Here is a 27,377-nt window from a genome sequence, read left to right as displayed (position 1 = left end):
CCTGGAGGATATTTTTTGACTCTTATTTTCCTCTTATGAGCTGACCTGAGGATTTACTTCTGCAGAGAATGTATAAGGTACAACTCCAGTGTCCCTGAACTCTCCTGCTAAGCATGAAAATGGCTGGACATAAGTATATGACCTCGAAGGGTCAAGGATAGAAGGCAAGTCTCCTGTGGAAAGTAAATTAGCAAACGGATTGCTCTATCCCACCCGCATGGTATCTTAAGCCACAGAGACTCAATGGGGTAAGCACGAGGCTGCGCACTGCACCTGGACGACCACTGCTCCCTTCCTGGCAAGCATTCTCACTGAGTAGTCGGGGTTAAGTCACTGGACTAGTCCTCAATGCCCTCTGAGCAGGACTGTAGATCGTACCTGGTCTCCAGGCTGGCAGCCTCCTGAAGCATCTCCTCCGTGATCGTGTCTGTGTGATAAAACTCTCTGAGCGCCTGCAGCAGCTCCTCCTTTCGGTGCGCAGGCAGACCCTCTGCGTTGAGCAGGGCCCTGGCCCCAGAACGCACCTGCCGGCGCTCAGGATCTTCCAGCAGGCGCAAGCCCTCCTCGGAGCCAGTGGGGGCCTGGAACTCCCTGGCCAGCTGCTGCTTCAAGTGGTTGTCATAGTAGTTGGAGATGGCGTGGCAGGAGGTGCAGAGCAGCAGCACATCGTGGGAGTTGTGGTCCTTCATCTCGATGGGAAAGTGCTTCCGGTACTCATGCGGAATCACGTTCTTCCTAAAGAGGCCAAACAGAAGGCAACGCTCATTAGCACACGACACAGAACATACACGGAGTCGGCAGGCAGGCAGGCAGGCTACTAGCGTTCTGATCTGGGCCTAAACACACCTGAGGAGCTTGGGTCCCACAGCCCAGCAGAGGTGACATTAAGGCCATACCACCTATTCCACTCTTTGCCCACCTACATACAGGCCTTGGGTTCTCCTCTCCTTGAAGTGAGTGCAGGCCACCGGCGGTCAGACTCCTCTGGCAGGCCAGGGGCAGGGAGAGGCTAATAACAACCTTTGGGAAGGCTGTGCTCCCAGAAGGAAAAGTATCAGGGGAGAATCATGAGGACACAGAGAGAAAGGCAGCTTCCTAAGGAAGGAAGGTCTCCGTACCTTCATGAGCAAAGGGAATGACTCTCTTCATGGCAAACTGTTATCGAGAAGAGTGCTTCATTCCGAAAACTAAGAACTGGCTCAGGAGGGGCAGAAGCCACTACAGCAAGGCCAGGCAGAGTGCTGAAGCTCTTGAGGACACTGGGATGCCCCCTGGGGACAAGTCTCCCAGCCAAAGTAGGCAGACTGAGTCAAGCCCGCCAAGGGCTCTGCATGTGGCTTGAAGGGCAATTTCCAACAGGGCAGCCCAGCCCACACTCACCGAATGTATGAGTCTTTCTTGCCACACACTACACACAGGTTTTCTTTAACCATCAAGTAGTAGTCTCCCGGGGATTCAGGTCTCCCTGCAGGTTCAAACTGTAGCTTGACCACAAAAGGCTCTTCACTCACCAGCTCTTAGAGGAAAGAAGCAGTGTTAGTGTATGACTGCCCACCTCTCCCACAAGGAAGAAGCACCACCTCAGTTGTTCTCTGCTGTATCCTGGCAGAGATCTCTATTTCTGGGTTCTGAACAGCCCCATCCCACGTGTCTCTAGGTCTCTCTGCCTTCTATCCATCCCATCCCTCTGCCTTATCTCATGCCCACTCCGGTCAGTCCTGCATGCACCTAATTATAAGTCTAATATGACAGTTGAATCTCAAACCTCCAATGCCTTTGTCCAGGTACCACTGAGCTTTTCTTCGATCACAAGTGCAGAGGGGCTGTCCGTCAGGGGCGTGGAGAAAGCAGTTATCATAGAGGGGTGATTTTCTGTGGGGAAGGGAGACAGAAATCTAAAACTGGGAGCTAACTATTGATCAAGGTACCAGTTGCCTTCCTATATTGAGTGACCCAAACTATTCAACACTAGGGTCAAACATTACATTTTTGGGGAAAAAAAAAAAAACATGGCAGGAAATCATGTTTATTCCTCCATCTGCACTGGGCTAGGAAAGAGAAATTAAAATGAATCAGTTTATACTATTAGTTTTTATATTCATAGGTTGGAACATTAGAGAGTGAGTTGGGTAGTGTTTACGTAGTTCTATCATGAAAGCACGCAGGAACAGAACACCAGGAAAACTTCCCTGTAGAGTAATCATTGGATTAACAAAGTAAATTAAAATGAAAGAACTTCAAGCTAAAGTAATGGGTGCCACGTGGATTTATTTCTGGCTCATCTGCAATAGTTGCTTCAATTTAATCACACAATTCCTAAAGGCACTTTACTATAGGGACCAAACTTCCACTCCAAAGTACTTATGAGTCATCCTTCTGCAGTAGAGGCATAAGGTGTACAGGAAAATTCCCATTGGCTAGAGAATTAACATCGGCTTAGGACTGGATGCCATTCCAAATAATCAAATGCCAAATGAACAAGAGGTCAGATGATGCACGTCTCCTGAAAAGCATGAGGCACTTCATTTTACCTTCACAGCTGTCCTGAAGCAAGCAAGGAATAATAATTACGCCCTCACTTATAAATGGAAAAGTACAGGTCTAAGGTCACATCAAGGTCAGTGACAAAGCTAGGTTAAGCTCTCCTCCTTTTCACTCCAACTGCCCACAAATAAAAAAGTAGAAGAAGGGCAAAAGGAAAAAATACACAAATAAATCAAAGGATAGCTCCAAATGTCCTTGAAGGAAAGGAAAAATAGAATTAATCCTTGGAGAGCCTCTGCCGCCTTACCGCACTAGCCTTCTCCCCAGAGCCAAGGTAAGGCATCATGCCTTTTGCTGGAAGCTGGGCCTTGGGCTCTACTAGACATGGAACAACTCAGTTACCTGGCAGAATAGCCCACTCCAAGGGGCTTTCTTTTATGTTTTCTGGGGTCTCTCCCTTGGTGGTTGCCTGGCATCATTCCATCGGTCTTCGACTTCTTATTTCTTGGCTTCTGCTGAGATTCTGTTGCTTCCCCATTAACCTCCTCTCCCAATCTGCTAATTCCTTTGCTTCGGAATGGGATATCTACCACATCCTGACATTTCTCCAAGACTTTTCTCCAGCCAATGAAGTCATCATTTTCTTCTAGAGTTGAATTCCTAGAGAAAGGGTATCCAAGAAGATGGAGAAAGAGAGCCACTGAAATCTGGGCATCCCTGGCAGCATAAATTACCTGAAGAGAAAAGTCAGAGATCAGTGGAATCCGGAAGGCAAACCAGAGAGAGCAACTTCAAAATCAATCGCCAAGACACAGACAACTTTTAGGTTCCAATTCAAGATGTACAGTAACCCAGGCACCATGTACTCCTTAAAACCTTTTAATTACAAAACAATTCAAATGATACAAAAACAAATCAAATAGTATAATGAATCCTTACGTTCTCTATGTTTTTAACTAACATAGCTAAAATAATGACCTACTCTATGTGCTCAAAATTCCTAATCTATATAAATCAGTGAAGTTTCTTTCTATCTGCTACCAAACCTGCTGGACAGATTTTTCTCAAGTTTGGGGTAGGGTAGTTACCACAGGTCTGACAACTTCACTTTGGAAACTGTCATCATCTAGAAAACTGAAACCAAGATTCATTAAGAGGCCTGTGTGACTATTGATCAGAAACAAACTGCTGTACATATTAATACAATGTGTAAAACAAGGAAAACAGTTTCACACATGGACCTCAAATCAAAAGTCACAAGGGCCCACTTCTGGAATTTATGTATTTATTAATAGTAAGTCATTCACCCAAGCAACTAGGCATAGGCAAGCTGGTCATAAATAAAAGTTGTCAAAACTATAATTAATAGCTCTTCCCAACAAAGCATGTGAGGACTTTAAAATTCCTCTAATTCACCTTTAATAATCAAGCCTGGTAAATAAAACTATTAGTATGGACTTTTTTGTGTGCTTTTAGAATAACAGAAAAAAAGAATAGAAAAATAAGGTTTGGGTAAAATTCTCCACCTAGACCCAACCATCTACATCTCTGTCAGCAAGTTGTCTCCCACAGGAAAAGAGGGTGCTTGAACGTGAAGAGTTCAGAATGATTTTTAACAAATTATTTCCTAATGATAAGGAATCCAAGGCACTTTTCAACAAATGGTGCTGGAACAACTGGATGTCCACATGCAAAAAGATAAAGTTGGACTCCTACTTCACACCACACACACAAATTAACTCAAAATGGATATGAACCTAAGTGTAAGAGTCAAAACATAAGACTCTTCGAAGAAAACATAGGAGGGACTTCCCTGGTGGCACAGTGGTTAAGAATCTGCCTGCCAATGCAGGAGACACGGGTTCGAGCCCTGGTCCGGGAAGATACTACATGCCGCAGAGCAACTAAGCAACTAACCGTACTGAGCCTGCGCTCTAGAGCCTGCAAGCCACAACTACTGAAGCCCGCACACCTAGAGTCAATGCTCCGCACAAGAGAAGTCACTGCAATGAGAAGCCCGCACACCACAACGAACAGTAGCCCCCGCTCGCCACAACTAGAAAAAGCCCACGCACAGCAACAAAGACCCAACACAGCCAAAAATAAATAAATAAATTTATTTAAAAAAAGAAAACAGAGGAGTACATGTTCATGACCTTGGGTTAGGCAATGATTTCTTAGATATGACACCAAAAGAAAAAAGAAATAAAAGAAAAAATAGATAACTGGACCTCATCATAATTAAAAGCTTTCATGCTTTAAATGATCCCATCAAGTAAGTGAAAAGACAATCTGCAGAAAATGGGAGAAAATATTTATAAATTATATATCTGATAAGGGATTAGTATCTAGAATACATAAAGAATACACACACACACACACACACACACACACACGTCTCTTAAAATTCAACAATTTAAAGACAAACAACACAATTAAAATGTGAGCAAAGGATCTGAACAGACATTTCTCCAAAGAAGATATACCAATAGCCAATAAGCACATGAAAGATGCTCAGCATCATTGGTCACTAGGGAAATATAAATCAAAACCACAACGAAATACCACTTTACACCTACTAGGATTGCTCTAATCAAAAAGATGAATAATAATAAATGTTGGTAAGGTTATGGAAAATTGGAACCTTCATGTATTGCTGCTGGGACTATAAAATGGTATGGTTGCTTTGGAAAATAGTTGGGCAGTTCCTCAAAGAGTTAAACATAAAGTTACCATATGACTCAGCAATTCCATCCTAGGTATTTACCCAAGAGAACTGAAAATGTATGTCCACATAAAAACTTATACACAGATATTCATAGTGGCTTATTCATAACAGCTAAAAAAATGAAAGCAACCCAAATCTCTACCAATTGATAAACGAATAAACAAAATGTGGTCTATCCATACAATGAAGCATTATTTAGCAATAAAAAAGAAATGAAGTACCAATAGTTGCTACAACATGGATGAACCACAAAAACATGGTAAGTGAAGAAGCCAATCCAAAAAAACCACATACTGTATGATTCCATTTATATGAAATGTCCAGAACAGGTAAATTTATAGAGACAGAAAGTAGATTAGCGGTTGCCAAAGGCCGGGGTGTTGGGGAGGTGAGATGGGAAGTGACTGCTAATGGGTATGGGGTTTCTTTTGGGGTGATGAAAATGTTCTAAAACTAGATTGTGGTGATGGTTACACAACTCTGTAAATATACTAAAATCCATTGATTGTATACTTTTTTTTTTTTTTGGCCACATTGCACGGCTTGCAGGATCTTAGTTCCCCAACCAGGGATCGAACCCGGGCCCCCAGCAGTGGAAGGGCAGAGTCCTAACCACTGGACTGCCCTGACTTGTATACTTTAAATGGGTGCATTTTATTGTATGTAAATTATATTTCAATAAAACTATTAAAAGAAAAGAAGGAATGAACCTACCAAGGCACAAAGAAGTAACTTACTCAGGGTCGCAGCAAATCTGAAGTAGCTTTAGAAAAAACAAATCAGATAACTTGATTCCCAGAACTCTCTCACAGGATAATATTAATCCTAAGATACTAACTATTGCTAACTCTTTCCATTAACAATGTTTTGGGGGATTTCCCTGGTGGTCTGGTTATTAAGACTGCGCTTCCACTGCAGGGTGCGTGGGTTCCCCCTGGTCGGGAACTGGGATTGCTGCATGCCATGTGGTGCGGTCCAAAAAAAAAAAACCACAACACAATGTTTTAGAAGGATGAACAAACAAATGGTAACAAACTAAGCACACAAGAGAAGGTTGAAACCTAGGCCTGTAGGGGGTAGTAAGCAAAAAATCCAAAAATCAAATTAATCTGAGCCACAAAGAATGGCAAAGTATAAAGAATGCGAGACACCAGGTATCTATAAAAGCAATGATACAAATGATACAAGGTGAAAACAGGAGGATCAGGTGACAGTCTCTGTAAATAACACTTACAAACCCAGATCTCCTCTCTTACGGCATAGGGACAGGCAATTACTCCTTCCCTGACCCAAAAGAGTAAAAGTTTGTAGAACCAAAACTAAAATGGAGTCACTTATGTCAGAGACAAAATGGAGGTGGCCAATGCAGGCGCATTAAAGAAAATGAAACTTTATTTAACATAACTTGCAGGAATTTACAGCTCTCCTCAGAAATCAGCAGAGGATGTCAGTCAATCTCCAAACACTGAGTCTGTTCATGCCATCTTTAGACTTCCTTATTCCCCTGTCTCAGTTATCCTGATCCAAATAAGGAAGAAGACCACTAGGCAAGCAATCAGCTGAAAAAGCCAAAAATCTTCCACATTTACCCCATGAAAACCCTTTAGTCTGTGAGCTACTTGAAACTCATTGCTCCCATGGCCTTGAGTTTCCCAGCTTGCAGGTCAAAACTGTTGCAATAAACTCATATTTCTGCTTTGTTTTACTCGGTGTGCAGAGTTTGGGTTTTGACAAGTTTAAGTCATATAGTGGCTAAATCACAGAGGATCTGGACCTGGTAATACCAGGCATGGCAGAGGTTGGGGGCAAAGTGTCACCAGGAAAAAGGGGGATTATGGGAAAATCTACATATTAAATGATAAGACTACCGTCACCTTCTCTCCCACTCAGCTACCAGAATATAGGCTGTGGGGCTGATACCTCTTGGGCAGAAGAGTAGGAGATTCATGTCTGGAGACACTGAGTGGCCTGAGAGAAAAGACTTACAGTTACTGACATTTGACTTTAATTTATATTAATAGTTACTGATAATAAAACTCGCTAGTCAAAAATACCTGGCCATATGCTCTGTGCTCTCATTCCTTTTTTTTTTTTTTTTTTACCGGTACACGGGCCTCTCACTGCTGTGGCCTCTCCCGTTGCAGAGCACAGGCTCCGGACGCGCAGGCTCAGCAGCCATGGCTCATGGGCCCAGCCGCACCGCAGCATGTGGGATCCTCCCGGACCGGGGCACGAACCCATGTCCCCTGCATCGGCAGGCGGACTCTCAACCACTGCGCCACCAGGGAAGCCCTCATTCCATTTTTTTAAATGTCAAATTTAAATATTATTTTCTGTATTTTACAAAATCTCATTAAGCATTATGTTTATAATTAGAAAAACAAGAATTTTTAAATGAAGAATGAATAAGAGTCTTTGGAAATTCTCACAATAATATGGATCACAAATTTGGTTTCAAATTTGGTAGCAATTAACTTTTTCTTCCCAATGTTTTATTTGAAAGACTTCAAACCTAAGGAAAAGTTAAAAGAATGATAATTGACATTCACAATTGTCAACATTTGCTTTATCTCTTTATAATACAATACATACACCACACAAATACTTTTTTTGGGGGGGGGGGGCTGAACACTTTTCAAAATTAAGTTGCAGCTATTATGATATTTACTTCATCCCTAAATACTTTAGTGTGTATATTCTAAGAACAAGGACACTCTCCTACATAATCACACCACCATTATCACACCCAAGAACTTTAACAGTTGTATTCTAATGTCTCCAACAGTCCCAAAGATGTCTTTTACAGATGTTGCAGGATTCAGAAATTTCAGAATTTTCTTTAGAATTTTTAGCATTATTTACAGAATTATGTAACCTTTATCACAGTCAATTTTAGAACATTTTCAGCAGCCCAGTAAGAAAACTTATATCCTTTACCAGGCATCCCCCACTTCTTCCAGTCTTAGGCAGCCACTAATTTATTTTCTGTCTCTACAGATTTGCCTGTTCTGAGTATTTCATATAAATGGAATCATACAATATGTGATCGTTTGTGGCTAGCTTCTTTCACTTAGCGCACTGTTTTCAAGACTCATCCATGTTGTAGCTTTTTATTGCTGAATAATATTCCATTGTATGGCTATACCATATTTTATTTACACATTCATTAACTGATAGATTCAACTGGCGCTTTAATGTCTCCTTTGTAAACGAAAATGGATAGCTAAGGATCTAAACATTTTAGAAAAATCTTTAACGTGGAAGACAAAGACCAAATCAAACATTTAAATTAGAAATTCAGAGTAAAAAGAGGCAATGCAGGAAAGAGAAGAAAACTTCAGAAATCTTCAATACTCTAAGATAACAGAAGCTATGATATCCGTTAAACAAAAATGCAAAGTTATTTTAAAAGTGAATATTGAGAAAAGACCAGGAGCTCTTATGACTTAATATGATAGGAAATTAAAAGTTGATTGGAATACTGAAAGATAAACTTGAGGACATTTCCCAGAAGGTAAAAAAAAAATATAGAGATGGAAAATCAAAGAGAAAATATTTTACTAAGAAAATTAGAGGATCAATTCAAGGGATTCAATATAGAATCTAGAAACAAAAAAGAGGGAAATTTTCCAAGAAATAGTATGAGAATAATTCCCTGAACTGAAAGACATGAGCTTACAGACCGAAAGGGTCCACTGAATTGTAAAACTATAATGAAACATGGCCCACACTATCATCATGAATTTTAAAAACTAAGAATAAAGAGACTTTCCAGAAAGAAAAACAAGTCACATACTCAACATCAACACTGGAAGCTACAAGGAGCATTGCCTTCAAAGTTCTGAAGGAAAATGATTTCCACCCTAAAATGCTATCCCTCAGCTGAACTATCAGTTAATAGAGAGGGAAACTAATATCTTTTCAGACATGCATGGTGTCATAAATTAACTCCCCATGCTCCTTTCCTCAAGAAGCTATTTTGAATGTACTCCACCAAGATAAGAAAGTAAAAAGACATGATATTTTTAAAACAGAGGATCTACTATAGAAGAGAGGTGAAGGGAATTCCCAGGTTGACGGTAAATGCAAATTTCAGGCTGAGAGTTGGGCAGCAGGGCTGGAGTGCACCAGTCCTGAAAGGAGCAGGATGACAGAGCTCTAGCTCCAAGGGAAAATGAAATGAGTAAGTTACCTGACTGTGTCTGAAGCAGCAGAAAGGAGATCGCTACATAGTTCTGTTAGAGTCTGGGGATGAAACAGTTAACAGTTATATAGAAAACTAAGCAAACAAAAATATAAATTACTACTCCTGGGAAAACAAAAAGTTGTACAAGGAAAAAACATTTACTTTAGTCAGTTTGCTATGTGGAGCAGCTATAAATAATATCAATATAAGTAGATATTAACCTGATAAAAATGATGATTTACCTCTATTGGGAGCATGGGGAAGGGAATAAGTATCTGTCTGGGGATACAGGAATTGCAAGAGTACTATACTAAATCATGTCTTCCACAGCAAGAAGTCAAAAGATAATATGTAAAATAAGAAAGAGTACTATATGCATGTAATTTTAAAAGATAATGGTAATTACCAGAAAGAAACGAAATCAGTTGCCTCTGAAAAGAAGGAAGAGTAATTAGGAATGGGGGAGGAAGGCAGGGAACTACTGGCTGTTTCTTTTTTTTTTTTGCAGTACGCGGGCCTCTCACTATTGTGGCCCCTCCCGTTGCGGAGCACAGGCTCCGGACGCGCAGGCTCAGCGGCCATGGCTCACGGGCCCAGTCACTCCGCGGCATGTGGGATCTTCCCGGACCGGGGCATGAACCCGTGTCCGCTGCATCGGCAGGCGGACTCTCAACCACTGCGCCACCAGGGAAGCCCAGCTGGCTGTTTCTTATAATAAGTCTTATAACACTTTGGTTTTTTAAGTTATGCATTTGTATTCATGACAAAAAAATTTACATTTTCTGAAATGCCTGGCATATAGTAAATGCTCCAAAAAAATAGAATGGGGACTCTTACCCTTTTATCTAAGTAGCATCTACATTATTATAGAGCATTTTTCTTGGGTATCATCAATGAGGCTATTTTAAGGCATTTCTGCCCAACACATATCATCTTTGAGGATTAGAATTTTTTAAATAATTATATTTCACAAGCAATGACTCTTCCACTCTTCAACTACTCTGATAAGAAGTACCTGGTCCTCAGTAAGATTCTCAGCATCCCAGTTGCTGCAACGAAGCAGAAGGGACTTGTCAAGGGGAAAGTTCAAAACAGTCTCAGCGAGTGATTTCAGGCTAAGCCCATTAGAGAGCAAATTGTTTCTACAAGAAATAAATAAAATCATGTGTCAAAAATGGGAAAGGATAAGAACAGGCAAATCAAAAAAGGTATACAAATGGCCAATAAACAAATGACACATAATTTCACTACATCAAACCAAATAAAAAGTATATACAATTTTAAAATCTATCAGATTACAAAGATTTTTTAAAAATAACTATAGTATTGGTGGAACATGAAGAATCACCATCTAATCTAAAATTTGTGCACTGAACATTTGTATAACCTTTATGAAAAACAGTCTGTCAGTAAATAGCTATCAAAATTTTGAACATGAAAATTCTGTGATTCAATAATTCCACTTCTAGTAATTTATCCTAAGACAAATGTACATAAAACAATCTTCATTACAGCACTGTTTATAGTAGCAAAGAACTGGAAACAACCTAACATCCTCAATAGAAGACTGGTTAAATATCCATGCAATTAAATTCCACGTCGCTATTAAAAATAAGGATGTAGATCTATATTGATGTGAAAAGATGTCCATGATGTATTAGTTAAGTAACAAGAGATTATGAAGGAAAACATGATATGAACTCTTTATATTAATATATATATATACACTACACAATAAATGTGTGTATGTGATTCTAGGTATGTGAGAGAGAGGAAGCATAAAGAGTTAACTAGAAGGATATTAATCAGATGTTAGTGATGTTATCTCTGGGTGTGGGGTTTGGGGTGATCATAAATCTTTACATTTTATATATATATATATATATATATATTTTTTTTTTTTTGGCTGTGTTGGGTCTTCGTTGCTGCACGCAGGCTTTCTCTAGTTGCAGCAAGTGGGGGCTACTCTTCGTTGTGGTGTGCAGGCTTCTCATTGCAGTGGTTTCTCTTATTGCGGAGCAGGGGCTCTAGGCGTGCGGGCTCACCAGTTGTGGCACATGGGCTCAATAGTTGTGGCTCACCGGCTTTAGAGCGCAGGCTCAGTAGTTGTGGCGCACGGGCTTAGTTGTTAGTTTCATGTGGGATCTTCCTGGACCAGGGCTCGAACCCATGTCCCCTGCATTGGCAGGAGGGTTCTTAACCACTACACCACCAAGGAAGTCCTACATTTTTTATATTTGAATTGGCTAGTGTTTGTGTATTACTTTTCAAATTTGAAAAATATGATAAGGCTACTTTCATTGAGGGCGCGAAGGTACAATAAAATCAAATAATCTTCTGCTCTTCAAACACTTTCTGATTCAAATAGCTGCAGAGTGGTGAAAAAAATTAATTTACCCAAGGATTGGAGAGTCCAAACAAGGGCTAATGTAAAATTAAGAACACACCAGTCTACAAAAGTGGAGCTGACTTGCTGGTTACCAAGTGAGAGACGAGAGGTTTTAGAGGAGGAAGCTTGGAGGTGGAGGTTCACATTAGTGTTACTGTTACAACATGCACGATTCCTTCAGGTACTGTGGAAAATGAAATCATTATAATGATGAAGAAAAGGAAGTCCTTCGTTACAAAAACAAGCAGTAACTTGATGGATTTCATCACCCCCAAAAGGCAGCACTGACTAAAAAGTTAAAAAAAAAGGTCCAGACACACTTAGGTAAAATATGTAAGGTCGTGGTTCAATTAATGGAAATTAAGAATTTGGGGGAGACAAACTTCTTTCCTTTTATTTTAAATTTTTAAAATCTTTTTATGCTTTCCTTTATATTAGTAATTACAATAGCAATGAATGTTTATTGTTAAAAATTCAGACAACAGAGAAGAGTAATGGGTGAAAAGTGAAAGCCCTCCACCCCCACTTCCACTCCTCAGGAAGAATGACCCTTATGAGTATATTGTGGCCCCTCCAGATCTTTTTTACAGACAAACAAAAAACAGATGGCTAGACGGAGGAGCAGATATAGTTTCTTGGTATTTGTTTTGTTTTTTATTCTGCAACTTGCTCTATCACTTAATGTATCAGGGACCTCCTTCCCTGACAGTAAGCACAAATGTGCTTATTACATTCTTTCTAACAGCTGTGCAATTTATCAAGCCTGGGTATTCCATAATCCTTGAAATCATTACCCTCATTGAAAGACAGCACTTAGTTTTTCGTTACTTAATTCCATTTAGGTCATTAGTCTTTTATTTATTTATTTATTTTTGGCTGCACTGGGTGTTCATTGCTGTGCACGGGCTTTCTCTAGTTGTGGGGAGTGGGGGTTACTCTTCGTTGCGGTGTGCGGGCTTCTCATTGCAGTGGCTTCTCCTGTTGCGGAGCACGGACTCTAGGCGCGTGGGCTTCAGTAGTTGCGGCGCATGGACTCAGTTGTTCCGCAGCATGTGGGATCTTCCCGGACCAGGGCTCAAACCCGTGTCCCCTGCATTGGCAGGAGGATTCTTGACCACTGTGCCACCAGGGAAGCCCCATTAGTCTTTTTTTAAACGTCCTATTTGGGAAGGTTTCACATTTTTCAAGGATGGATTAAAAACAAGATGCCACCTTAGCTACTTCAAAGTTTCACTAGGAAAGGTTCCAAAATCATATACAATAATCTCAATAATAAACTATCTTCTGCTAACATATAATAAAAATATAGAGAGTATGAAGAAAAGAGGACAGCATTACCAAGAAAATCTGTGCTCCTCTCCAAAGTCAAATGAAAGTAACTACTTACAGCAAACACCAGGAGCAGCCTATGGCTAAAAGCTGAGTATAATTCTTGCACTATAATGTCAAATTTCTTCTACTATATGTCAAAAAATTTTAATTTTACTTTTAAAGTATCCAATAATAAAATAAGAATGTTTAAAATTTTAATAAGATTTCATTAAAAATGAAGAAGCCTGATAAATGCTTCATTCTTATTTCTAGAGAAGTTCATGGTCATATTCAGCTTTGGCCAAATTTTGTATTTTGACACTTGGCCATTCTGCATTTAGCCAGATAAGTAAGGGCACTTCTAATTTCTATATACTCATAGAGAGGACTGTAAATGGATAGAAAGAGATCTGGAAGGACAAACCAATCAGATCATGGTGGTGCTATAGGTGGTGGTGATGACGATGATGATGATGGACGGTAATAGTTGAAATTTACACAGCACTCTCTATATGTCAAACATCATTTCTAAGTTCTTTACATAATTTAACTCGTTTAATCCTCACACCGATCCTATGAGATGGGAACATTATTATTTCTACTTTTCAGATGAGGGAACTGAGGAACAGTGAGGCTTAGTAACTTGCCAAAGGTCACGTAGCTGGTAAGAGGAAGACTGGGACTCACACCCACACAGCCTGCTCTGGAGTCAACCCCTGGCCACTATACACATGGCCTCTAACAGCAGAGTAACAGCAGGCAGCTCTAGGGAGGCAGCACCAAAGGAAGGAAGGCCTGACGAAAGGCAGCTTTGGCTGCTACACTCCAAATACCTTTATAGAGCTAAAAGAATTTTACAGTAAATATTTCAATGTATTACTTGGAAAAAAATGGATACTTCATTTATAAGAGTTTCTTTTTTTTTTTTATAAGAGTTTCATTTACACAAGCCAAACTACTAAACTAAACTAAAATTTCATTTACTACCAAAAAATTATGATAAGCATAGATTTTAATCAGGCCTTCTGTTAGTTTATCAAATTCTCCAACCCTTCAATATCAGTGGCAGGGAGAAAGGCAGGGAGAGAGGCTGTTTCAGTCCACACTATTCAAATGAGGACCTGCATATATACATGAGAAGGTAACTGCAGCTTCCTTAAACAGGGTAGAATTTCCATAGGAATAGAATTCCAAAGGAAAGGAAAATCTCTTCCTCTCAGTAAAGCATTAGGTCTACCATCATTCTGGGCCGAAAGCAGGGTCTGCACATTCAAATGTTGATCAGGATGAGCTGGGTGTGACAGCTGGGAGGGGTGGGGATTCTGGCAAATTGAACAAAGCATGCTCATCTAAGAGGATGCTTCCAGCCAGCTGCTGCCGTCTAGAACTACTGACCTAGTGTAGTCCAATCACCTAATTTTTCAAGAGAAGCCAGGAATACAGGTTTTTACATTAAAGCTTCTGAATTTAAACTAAAATCTCCCCAAAATATCATGCAGGACAAAAACAAAAACAAAAAATCTGCAACTCTAATTTGCCCAAGGAGCCCATCAGTTTACAGCCTGTAGCTTATAGAGACACCTTATTAATGTTTCATCTAAAAAGACCAATTCTAGGTAACTAAAGTTTTCCCAGAAGTTGGAATATTTCCTCACAAATTCAATATGCATCTCAGAAGCCTCTAAGCGTCTACAGAATTTTAGAGGCTTCATTACTGAGTCTCAGTAATCTACAACCCTTGCTAAAATATTTGCCCCCCAGCTACAGGAGTTCCAGTATTCATACAAACCATACCTCTGCCTCATGGCTAGGTATCTGAGGTCCAGGCACCCCTTAACGACGAGGCCATAATCTTGCAGAAGCTTGCTGGCATCTTCTGAACATCCTACTCCAACTTTTAAAATCGTGCCATCTGCCAAAACGTCCAGTAACGTTTTCGGTAGTGCCCTTCCTCCACAGATCAGCTTGGGCAAGCGAACCAAGGCACAGAAGCCACTTGGACAGGCCATTTGAAGGAGTGACAGAGGACTGGCTTTGCCTTCCGAATTCACCTGTAACAGAGGAAAACAGGGCCACAGTTCACACCCCAGCATAGGACCAAGTACAACATGAAAGTCTGGCAAAAAAGTCTAAGAGGTACAGTCTTAATTTCCCAGAGGGAACAACTGACCAGAGTTTGCCTCAAACCTAACGATGAGCCTTTGCTAACGAATGCAATGGACTCTAAGAAGCAGCGGCCTAAACAGAGGTTACCGGGGGCCCAAACATGAGCCTGAAATGAGCAGGCCATATAAATAGTGACCAGCTGACACAGAGCAGTGCTGGGACACACATTGGCAGAGTCATGTGAGACACACTGGTTTTAAAAAGCTAAGGAAGTAAAAGGCTAAGGAGCAGAGCGCCAAATGATGATGTACTCTTTTCATTTTCTAGACTCTTCAACATACATGTTAGTAACTTGACTCATTTACTTGTCATCACTGCCTCAAGATCCGACTTTTAAAAAGAGGTAGGAAATACAGTACCATCAGTAAGTGGTACCTGCCAATATAATAAATCGTAGTAGCACAGAGTGCTTTCTCAGCATTTTATGGTCACAAATGCTGTTCATAAAAAAAATGTATATTGAGCATAAGCTAGGATTCTGATATCTAAAGAAATGAAAATAACTTTATATTTTAACTGATCTACTTTTAATCTTTTTGATGTAATAGATAAATTGGAGAAAGTGCTTAAAGCTAAGGAAATTATTCCCAGAAAAATTTACATTAATTAAAGGTTCCCTAAAGCTATCCACGGAACCCACGTTAAGCATCCAATAAATTCCAATCCTTCTTATTTTCCAGGAGAGGAAATTTAAGGGCTACAGATGAAACAGTTTGACTAAACATGCAGAGATAATGGCAAAGTCAGAAGTGGAACCCAAATTTCCCAATCTGTACAACAGAGAAGAAACAGTCAAGATCAAGATCATGAAGAGCTGCTGTTAAAAACAAAATTGGGAGGGACTTCCTCCTCGACTTCTACTTCAGTGCTAAGTAAAACCACGGTTTAACTCAGAAAAGCTTTAGGATTCCCCTTCTCAGGCATTGTTTTATCATATCCTCAAATGGAAACATGCCAGTTTGATTTCCAAAGTGTCTATTTCTTGGAAGATCAACAAGACCCAGAAGAAACTTGACTACTGGTTCCTATTCTATAACAATTCATCTGGATGTGGCCAAATCACTTTTTTTTTTTATTAAAGCGTAATTCCCTCCCTCTATAATACTGGCTCTCTCCAAGAAAAAGCAGAAGATCTCTACTTCTAATATTTAGCACTGCTAATTTGACATAATACTCACTGCTAATTCCTAAGGCCAGATCTTTGAAAATCTTTTCAGTCAAGTTCCGTTGTCTAAAATACATTAAATAAATAGCTAGCTAGCTAGATAAGTTGTCCTTTTAATACTGTTTCTGGATTGTGCTTAAGATTCACTGTATTATAATTAAGGTTTTTCCACTAGGAATCCAAATGTGTATGATTCCAATAGGTACCCAATTTATACTGAATGTATGATTGGAAGAATATTGCTTCTAGCAGACTCAATTTGGCTTAAAGAATAAGGTATCTAGTCTTTTTTTGGGAGGGGGCTGTGTCAGGTCTTAGTAGCAGAACATGGGATCTTCGTTGCGGCATGCGGGATCTTTAGTTGCGGCATGCGGGCTTCTTAGTTGCGGCATGCAGACTCTTAGTTGTGGCATGCAAACTCTTAGCTGTGGCATGCATGCAGGATCTAGTTCTCCCACCAGGGATTGAACCTGGGCTCCCTGCATTGGGAGCATAGAGTCTTACCCACTGGACTACCAGGGAAGTCCCAAGAATAAGATATCTAGTCTTAATTTCTTATATTTCCCCCTTTTGCCAACATCTTTTTGCCTTGACATCACTTACCACCCATGGAAAATAATGAAACCCTTGGCTTACCAACATTGTATTTAATAGGAAAAAAAACCCCACATTTTAATTTCGTTAGCATTATGTAATCCAGGGGTCACTGGGTTTTTTGTTTGGTTTTTGATTAGTCGACTCATAAGAAATGTTTGGGACATACACAATACATGTACATATGCATTTATAAATCATATAAATGTAGTACTATACTAACGTGTTAAGACATTATGAAATACACACGAAAGTAAAAATTTGAAATGAATGATTTCAGTGATTCACTCACAGAGGACTGGTTTAGGGATCCTCCTTCCTGAGGGCCAGTGATCATCCATTTTAGCTTCAGGGATCTTACAAATCCAGAGCAAATAAAACATTATGGAAAAGTCCGCGATTCTTTAAATGATCCCACAATGGCAGCAGGGAGCAAAAAATAATCTGAGACCATATTCTGGGCTGGAACAAGGTTAACTATCTGTGGAGTTTATGTGTCAGTTAAACTAGACCATGGCTTTGAGACAGGAATGAGCTTGTCCTGTTCAAGTGACAGAATGAAGGGTCAATGAGGCTGGAAAGTAGTAAGAGGAAGAGAAAAGGAGACAAAATCAGAGATGCTGAGAGAGGCAAGAGCATGTGAGTCCTTAAGAACACATAAGTAATTAAGACATCTTGGTTTTATAAGAAGCAATGGAGGCTTTTCAAGCAGGGGACTGAGACGATCAGATTAGCATTTTTAAAAGATCACTTTGCTTACTCTATGGAGAAGGGATCATAGGTATATGAGTCCAAGTAGGGAGGCCAGTCAGGAGGCTACTACAAAGGTCCAAATAAGAGACTCTTGAGGGTTGGACTAGGAAGGAAGTAGAGGAGATGTAGAGAAGTACATGGATGCAAAATCTATTTTGGAAATAACAAGGGTAATACTTCCTAAATGGAAATGAAGGATTAATAGTAAGGAAAAAGGAGGGGACTTCAAGCAAGCCTGAAGCCTGGGCCTGCAGAAGGATGCTCTTGGGAAAATGACCTTCACTTCATTCAGTCTTTTTTACACCAATTACTTTGCACCTGTTAAGCAAGGCCGTCTATAGCCAGAGACTCCAGAAAAAATCAGGCAGGAGTCAGGGGCCAGAAATCTATTTAACATCTCCCTCTCCCCCAGAAGAAAGGCAATAATAGCTTCTAAAACATGGCAGAATCCTCATTTTATACAGGTGATTTATCCATACTTACACATCACCATGGGTAACTCGGGGGAATCTGGAAACACATACCTCTGTCTGGTAGAATGCTGTGTTATTTCCTGCTTTCTATAACCACTTCTTTGAATTTCCACATATTTTGCCATTAAAGAAACTTAACATATTATAACTGCCTTTTTGTGTCTGACTTTCAATCATATCACTTCTGTTAGACAAACCTTAGCAGGGAGGATGTCTCTCTTGATTTTAATCTTAAAGGTGGAGAAGACTAGGGATAATACAGGTTTGGGAAGAAAAATCGAGAGGTCTGTTAGGAACATGTTAAGTCTGAGATGACTATTAGACATTCAAGGGAGATGTCAAGTAGACGGGTGGATGTAAAGGGCTGGAGTTCTAATTTTGAGAGTCTTCAGCCTATCAACGATATTTAAAGCTACAAAATTAGATGAGGTCACTTAGAAAAAGAATATAGATCAGAGGACATAAATTAGTAGTCCTTGGACCTGTCTGCTGACCCACAGATGTTTAATATTATATATTTCTTTGATCTCCACATTTTAAAAACTTGTGCCAGAACTTTTAAATTGCAGTGGAGTCCACATTTTAAAAAAATCTATATATCGAGTTTCTTTTTAAAGAACTGGACAATCTGGCAACACTTGGCTTGAACTGTATAGCAGCTTCCTCATTTATATAAGGCATGAATTCTCTAATTCACCATAATGTCTTCTCAACACTGAAGCCAACTGTCATTTCCCATTTATCATTGTATTTGTAAACCACTGTTTTTCCAGCAAAGAAATATTTCTCAGGATCCATGTCTCTATAAAACTAGGAAAATGGAAGATAGATCACAGAGGTCTTGTGTTTAAAGAAAAAAGGGAGGGAGCACACTTCTTTATGAAATTGAAGAATACTCCTATGCATTCAAAAATGCAAACAATCACTCTACATTGCCCATTTACATTTCCTGTCTGGACCTTGTAGGCATCTGAGTTTGCAGTCCCTGGGGTGGATACAGAAGAGACCAAGCCTAAGTCAACTCAATATTTGGATGTGAGGTGGAAGGGGGATCAGAAAAGGAAAAAGAAGGAAGAACAGTAAGACAGACGATAGGAGAGTATGATGGCATGAAAGCCAAAGAGAATGTCTCGTGCAGGAATTATGCAGATGCTTTTGAGAGCTAGAATAACATGAGTCCAAATAAGTGTCCACTGGACTGGAAAACAAGAAAGCCATCAACTTCATCCGTTTCAGTGGAGTAGTATGGTAGGATGTCAGATTAGAGTAGGTCGAAGAATAAATGGAGAATAGCAAATTATACCCAAACAAGTAGATGAGAAGAAATAATAAAGAGCAGAAATCAGTGTAATGGAACAAACATACAATAAAGATCAACAAAGCCAGAAGTTGGTTCTCTGAAAAGACTAATAACACTGATAAACCCATGGAAGGAGTAATCAAGAAAAAAAAAAAAGAGAAGCAAATAAGCATTGTCAAAAATGTCCTTACATAAAAAAAAAAAAAAGTCCTTACATATCCATCAGATAGGAAAAAAAAAAATGTCACTGGATATTATAAACAAGTATATGCCTGTAATTTAAAATTTTGAAAGAAGACACATTTAGATGAAAAATAAAATTTATCAAAACAGACACGAAGAAATAGAAAATATGAATAGCCCCAAAACTATTTAAAAAATTGTATTCATAATTCAAAAACTTCCCTCAAAAGAAAACTCCAGATGGCTTCACCAGTAGATTCTAATCAAACATTTAAGGAAAAAAGAATGACAATCTTACACAAACTCTTCCAGAGAACACAAAACCAAGGAACAGCCCTAATTTGTATGAGGCCAGCATAACATTTTTATCAAAATCTGACAAGGTCATTTCTAGAAAGGAAAATTATAAGCCAATATCACTCATGAATATAGATTATTTTTAAAACACTAGTGAAGTGAATTCAGCAATGTATAAGGAGAATAAGACATCATGACCCAGTTGGATTTATGCCAGGAATTCAAAAATCAATGTATTTTCACCACAAGAACAGAATAAAGGAGAAAAACTACATACTCATCTCAAGAAATTCAGAAAAGGCACTTAATAAAATTCAACAACTATTCATAATTAAAAAGAAAAACTTTTTTAAAATTGAAGTATAATTGATTTACAATATTGTGTTAGTTTCAGGTGTACAGCAAAGTGATTCAGTTTTATATATATATATATTTCAAATTATTTTCCATTATATGTTATTATAAGATATTAAATCTAGTTCCCTGTGCTATACAATAAATCCTTGTTGCTTATCTATAATAGTTTATATCTGTTAATCTCATACTCCTAGTTTATCCCTCCTCCACCCCCTTTCCCCTTTGTTAATCATAAATTTGTTTTCTATGTCTGTGAGTCTATTTCTGTTTTGTATATAGATTCATTTATCATTTTTAGATTCCACATATAAGTGATATCCTATTAATATTTGTACTTCTCTGTCTGACTTACTTTACTTAGTATGATATTCTCTAGGTCCATTCTTGCGGCTGTAAATGACAATATCTCATTCTTTAAAAAAAAAAAACAAAACTTGGGAATTCCCTGGCGGTCCAGTGGTTAGGACTACACACTTTCACTGCCAAGGGCCCGGGTTCAGTGCCTGATCAGGGAACTAAGATTTCACAAGTTGCGTGGCGCAGCCAAAACAAAACAAAACAAAACAAAAAAACTCTTAAGAAACCAAGAATAGAATTGAATGCATTTAATCTGTAAACAAACCTACTGCAGATATCGTACTCAATATGAAAATGTTGAAAGCTGTCAATCTGAGATAGAGAATAAGTCAAGGATGCCTACTGTCACCACTCACACTGAGCACTATATTGAGATCCTCGCCAGTTCAGCAAGGCAGGAAAAGAAATACAAACTGTAAGGACTGGAAAAAAAATTGTCACTTCACAGATAATATAATAGTTTATATAGAAACCCAAAAGAATCTAAAAGTAATTAGAATTAATAAGTGAGTTTAGTAAGTTCCTTAATAGAAGAGAAATACATATAAAGTTACATTTCTATATACCAGAAAAAACACAACTTTAAAAAAAATTAATTAATTAATTAATTTGGTTTTGGCTGCGTTGGGTCTTCGTTGCTGCATGTGGGCTTTCCCTAGTTGTGGTGAGTGGGGGCTACTCTTTGTTGCGGTGCGCAGGCATCTCATTGCGGTGGCTTCTCTTGTTGCGGGGTACGGGCTCCAGGTGTGCAGCCTTCAGTAGTTGTGGCGCACGGGCTTAGTTGCTCCGTGGCATGTGGGATCTTCCCGGACCAGGGCTCGAACCCATGTCCCCTGCATTGGCAGGCGGATTCTTAACCACTGCACCACCAGGGAAGTCCCACAACATTTTTTAAGATTTCATTTATAACAGAATTATTTTAATCACAGAAAACTACAAATATATTATTAAGAGAAGTTAAAGATCTAAATAAATATTCTTAGATTATAAAACTCAATGTTGGAAAGAAGTCAATTCCCCACAAACTGATCTATTGATCCAATGCAATCTTAATCAAAATATCAAGAAATTGTTTTTGGTAGAACCTGAAAAGCTGATTCTAAAATGTATAACGAAATGCAAAGGACCAAGACTATCCAAGACCCTCCGGGAAAAAAAAAAGATAGAAAGTCTTGCTGTGGCAGATATCAAGAGTCATTAAAAAGCAACAGTAACTAAGACAGTTTGTGATCACCGGTAGAAGAACAGAAAAATAGACTACTAGAGTGTCCAGAAATAGATCTATTCATATAGAGATACGTGTTTGGGGACTTCCCTGGTGGTGCAGTGGTTAAGAATCCGCCTGCCAATGCAGGGGATACGGGTTTGAGCCCTGGTCCGGGAAGATCCCACATGCCACGGAGCAACTAAGCCCGTGCACCCCAACTACTAAGCCTGCGCTCTAGAGCCCACGAGCCACAACTACTAAGCCCACGTGCCACAACTACTGAAGCCTGCGTACCTAGAGCCCGTGCTCCGCAACAAGAGAAGCCACTGCAACGAGAAGCCCGCGCACCTCAACGAAGAGTAGCCCCCGCTGGCCACAACTAGAGAAAGCCCGCACCCAGCTACAAAAACCCAACGCAGCCAATAAATAAATAAATAATTTATTTATTTAAAAAAAGAAAATGAAAGAAAGAGATACCTGTTTTATGGTAAAGTGGCATTGCACAGCAGTGAGATTTATCTTTTCAATCAGTGGTGCTAGGACAATTGGATATCCATAGAAAGAAAAAATGAAACTCAACCCTACCTCACATCATACACACACACACACAAAAATCAATTCCGGATAGATTATAAATCTAAATATGCAATGTTAAAACCACAAAACTCTGGCTTCCCTGGTGGCGCAGTGGTTAAGATTCCACCTGCCAATGCAGGGACACAGGTTCGAACCCTGGTCCGGGAAGATCCCACACGCCATGGAGCAACTAAGCCCGTGCGCCACAACTACAGAAGCCCGCACACCTAGAGCCCGTGCTCCGCAACAGGAGAAGCCACCGCAGTGAGAAGCCCACGCACCATAACGAAGAGTAGCCCCCACTAGCCGCAACTAGAGAAAGCCTGTGCGCAGCAACAAAGACCCAACACAGCCAAAAATAAATGTTAAAAAAAAAAAAAAAGACTGGTAAGAATCTGAAAAAGAATTTACTGATGTCTCTCTGTAAGTGAATCAAGCGGATGTACAGCAGCAAGAAACAGCATTGAAAATCAGCTATACACCGTTATAAAAATAAATCCCCCCCCCCCAAAAAAAAGACAGAGAGAGAGAGAGAAATTCTTACAGAATTCCTTCAGGGGCTGTGATGCAACCTGGACAGACCACATCTAGACCCACAGCTGGATGGGACCTAAGGCTGCACACTCGTGGGGCTGAGATGCTTGGTGAGGATGGGCCAGCAAATGCAGCCCCTTTAGAGTAATACTGCCTGGTCCCCATTCCATGGGTCCCAAATATCCAGGTGCTGGGGACCCTTCCTACAGCTAAAACATGCATGGGACACCCAGAGGATGGTACACCGGCTGATGGGGAAGAGTTTGGAAAAGGCACCTCATCTCCTCATCTCCTGGTGGTCGGGTTACCCCCTCCAGCCTCTTTCCTAACAATCTCCCCACTTGGGGAAGTCAGCACCTTCAACATCCTGTTTCACACAGTTTGGAATTTGTCCAGAGGATGAAGTGGAAGGGGGTGAACCAATGAGAGACAAGCCCTAGTTGTTTGGACAGGCACATGCCACTCTAATTTCCAATCAGGAAGAGGAACTGACCAAAGGCTCAACCTGCTCCCGGAACCAGAATAGGGCTTGAAGCAATCCTGCTGTTTTGTGGCCAGTTCCCAAAACAACAAGTTGAAAAATGGAGCTCAGGGGCACTGCAATTCAGAAAACTGCAGGGTTGTAAATGATACCTATTGTCGAAAAATGTCTTGAGGTAAGTCATCAAAAAGGACTTGTAAGCAAGGCAGAATTGCAGGAAAGGAATTTCAAGAGGTAGATTGGACCTGCCATTAAAGCACATGAAAAGCGGCTGCACTTCGCCAATGATGCAGTTGGCCAAAAAGGGCGTATGCGTTTTTCCTGATATTCAGGAAAAACGCATACGCCCTTTTTGGCCAACCAAACAGGTGGACAATGCAAATCAACACTACAAAGAGGTATCACTTCGCATCAGTCAGAAGGGGCATCCTCACAAAGTGTAAAAACCAGAAATGCAGGACAGCGTGTGGAGAAGGGGGAGCCCTGTTATGCTCATGGTGGGAATGTAAATTGCCAACGGCCACTCTGGAGAAGTGTATTGTGTTTAATAAAAAATCTAAAAAACAGAGCTACAGAGCATACGGCACTTCCAATCATGGGCGTATATCTTGGGAAAACCAAACATCGACAGGACACAGGCATCCCAACGTTTAGTGCTGCTCTGTTTACAAGAGCCTTGACTTGGATACAACCTAAATGTCCTTGGAAGGAAAAAATGGATAAAGAAGATGTGGTACTTATGTATGATGGAATATTACTCAGTCATGAAATCAATGAAATAAGGCCAGTTGCAGCAACTTGGGTGGACTTAGGTACGATCATTCTAAGTGACATAAGTCAGACAGAAAAAGAGACATCATAAGTTATCACTTATAGGTGGAATCTAAAAATGGCTACATGTGAACTAAATTACAAAACAGAAACAGAGTCACACATTTAGGGTTTCCCTGTTGGCGCAGTGGTTAAGAATCCGCCAGCCAATGCAGGGGACACAGGTTCGAGCCCTGGTCCGGGAAGATCCCACATGCTGCGGAGCAACTAAGCCTGTGCGCCACAAATACTGAGCCTGCACTCTAGAGCTCGTGAGCCACAACTACTGATCCCACGTGCCACAACTACTGAAGCCTGCACGCCTAGAGCCCATGCTCTGCAACAAGAGAAGCCACTGCAAGCCTGTACACTGCTACAAAGAGTAGCCCCCGCTTGCCACAATTAGAGAAAGCCTGCGTGCAGCAATGAAGACCAAACGCAGGCAAAAATAAATAAATAAAATAAGTAAATTTATATATATATAAAAAAAAAAACCCAAAAAACTCCAAGAAAGTAACAGGAGAGTATATTCATGACTAGGGATAAGGTAAGACTTGTTACACAGCACTATATATAGATCTTCTGATCATCAAGCTTTAACAATAAAAGGATGTAAAGGCAATCCACAGAGTGGGGGAAGACATTTACTGTACATTTAACTCACAAAGGGTTCATAACCAAAATATATAAAGAACTATAAATCAGTAAGAAAAAGACAACTCAATAGAAAAAGAGGCAAGAGACTTGAACAAGTACTCCATACAAGAAGATATCAAAATAGTCAATAAAATATAGAAAGATGCTCAATCTCAGTGCTGGTCAGGGACATGCAAATTAAAACCACAATGAAATATTACTACACATCCTACTACATCCATTAGGATGGCTAAAATTTTTAAATCTGACAGTACCAAATGTGGACAAGGATATAAGACAAAGGGAATTTTCATACAGTCTTGGTGAGAGATTAAATTAGTAGAACCACTTCTGAAAACAGCTAGAAACAATAGGTACACTCATTACTACTGATGAGGGTAAACTAGTTAAAACCACCTTGGAAAACAATTTGGCATTATTTATGAAAGTTAAAGATATATATACAAACTCTATGACCTAGAACTCCACTCATAGATACATATGCCCAATAATAATAAGTGCATTTGTTCACTGCAGCATTCTTTGTAAGAGCCCCAAACTGTAAACAACCCAAAAGTCCATCAATATTAGAACGGATGAATAAATCATGATATATTTACACAATGGACATATGGCAATGAAGCACAGTCACACACAACATGGGTTAATCTCACAAACGTAATGTTGAACAAAAGAAGCCAGACACAAAATACATACACGATAGTTTCATTTACATTAAATTTAAAAAGCAGACAAAACTCGGGCTTCCCTGGTGGCGCAGTGGTTGAGAGTCCGCCTGCTGATGCAGGAGACACGGGTTCGTGCCCCGGTCTGGGAAGATCCCACATGCCGCGGAGCGGCTGGGCCCGTGAGCCATGGCCGCTGAGCCTGCGCGTCCGGAGCCTGTTCTCCGCAATGGGAGAGGCCACAACAGTGAGAGGCCCGCATACCCCCCCACACAAAAAAAAGCAGACAAAACTCAATTATCGTGCCTAGGCATGCATTTTTTTTTTACATCTTTATTGGAGTATAATTGCTTTACAATGGTGTGCTAGGACATGCATGTTTAAGTAGTAAAAGTATAAAGAAAAACACGAAAGTAAATACCATAAAATCAGGATAATAGTAACCCTTGGTGGGAGAACAGTGATTACTAGGGGTCACAAGGGGAGCTTCTGGGGTACTAGCAAATTCTGTTTCTTGACCTAGTTTCCAGTTACACAGCTGTTCTCTTTAGTGAAATCATTTAGCTCTTTGTTTTTGTTTCAGGCACTTTTCTTTTTTTTTTTTTGCGGTACGCGGGCCTCTCACTGTTGTGGCCTCTCCCGCTGCGGAGCACAGTCTCCGGACGCGCAGGCTCAGCGGCCATGGCTCACGGGCCCAGCCGCTCCGCGGCATGTGGGATCTTCCCGGACCGGGGCATGAACCCGTGTCCCCTGCATTGGCAGGCGGACTCTCAACCACTGCGCCACAAGGGAAGCCCAGGCACTTTTCTTGATGTGTTTTATTTCACAATAAAAAAAGATTAAAAAAAAAAAAGACTCAAGGGGTAAGTTAAATAGCAGATTACACAAAACTAAGGAAAGAAAAAGGGAACTATAAAAGAGACCTGAAGAAATTGTACAGAATGAATCCAGAGTGACTAAGATACATTAAATATAAAAGAGATTACCAGACATGTAGGAGAGCAGAAAAAGTTCAGAATATAGCTGATTTAATTCCAGCAAGAAAGAAGAAGGAAAAAAAAAAGGAAGAAGAAGAAGGTGAAAGAGGAGGGGTAGGAAGAAGAGGAGAAGGAGGAGGAGAAGAAGAAAAAACAGGGTAAAGGCAATCTTCAAAGAGAATTTAAAAATTGATATGATACCAATCCTTACATCCAGGATATCTCTCAGAATCCCAAACAGGAAATACAGTAAGATAACAACACTAGTCTCATGACAGCGAATCTTCAGAACCAGCAACTCAAAAAGATCTTAAAAGGAGCTACCAAAAATTAGATTACCTATAAAGAATCAACATTTACACTCATAGTTATTTTCAACAGCAACAATGGAAGCCAGAAGAAAGTGGAATGCAATCTTGAAAATGGTAAGTTGCTAAACTAGAATTTCATATCCAGCGAAAATATCTTCAAAGATCAAAAGCAAAATAAAGACACTTTCAAAACAATAATAATTAAGTTTACTATCAATGACCCCTCAAGAAATGAACTTCTAAAGGACAACCTTAAAGAGAATGATGCCAGAAAATTCTGAGATATAAGGAAAGATGAGCAAAGAAAAAGGTAAACACTTTGGTAAATTGAAACGAATACTGACTGTGTAAAACAAGAACAAAAACAATAACTAAGCAAATACTTACACAAAAGTGAATGAAAGAGAAAACAAATC

At 39.9% G+C, this 27,377-nt stretch overlaps 1 protein-coding gene across 3 annotated transcripts in view; it reads right to left on the bottom strand.

The window, feature by feature from the left end:
* EXD2 (exonuclease 3'-5' domain containing 2) overlaps nt 1-27,377 on the bottom strand; it is a 92,915-nt gene that overhangs the window by 4,745 nt on the left and 60,793 nt on the right. For 2 of the 3 annotated variants that reach the window (XM_033433226.2, XM_004262161.4), the window contains exons 3-8: nt 14,893-15,149; nt 10,414-10,540; nt 2,887-3,218; nt 1,766-1,872; nt 1,381-1,516; nt 379-735 (exon numbers count right to left, since the gene is read on the bottom strand). In XM_033433226.2, coding sequence (XP_033289117.1) covers nt 379-735; nt 1,381-1,516; nt 1,766-1,872; nt 2,887-3,218; nt 10,414-10,540; nt 14,893-15,149 — 1,316 coding nt within the window. The remainder of the gene's footprint in view (nt 1-378; nt 736-1,380; nt 1,517-1,765; nt 1,873-2,886; nt 3,219-10,413; nt 10,541-14,892; nt 15,150-27,377) is intronic. The other variant, XM_049706905.1, reaches the window with a different exon arrangement.

The sequence above is a fragment of the Orcinus orca genome, chromosome 2, assembly GCF_937001465.1.
Source record: "Orcinus orca chromosome 2, mOrcOrc1.1, whole genome shotgun sequence".
Lineage (NCBI taxonomy): Eukaryota > Metazoa > Chordata > Mammalia > Artiodactyla > Delphinidae > Orcinus > Orcinus orca.
Note: the sequence above shows the minus strand (reverse complement) of the source record. Positions and strands in the feature narration are given on the sequence as shown.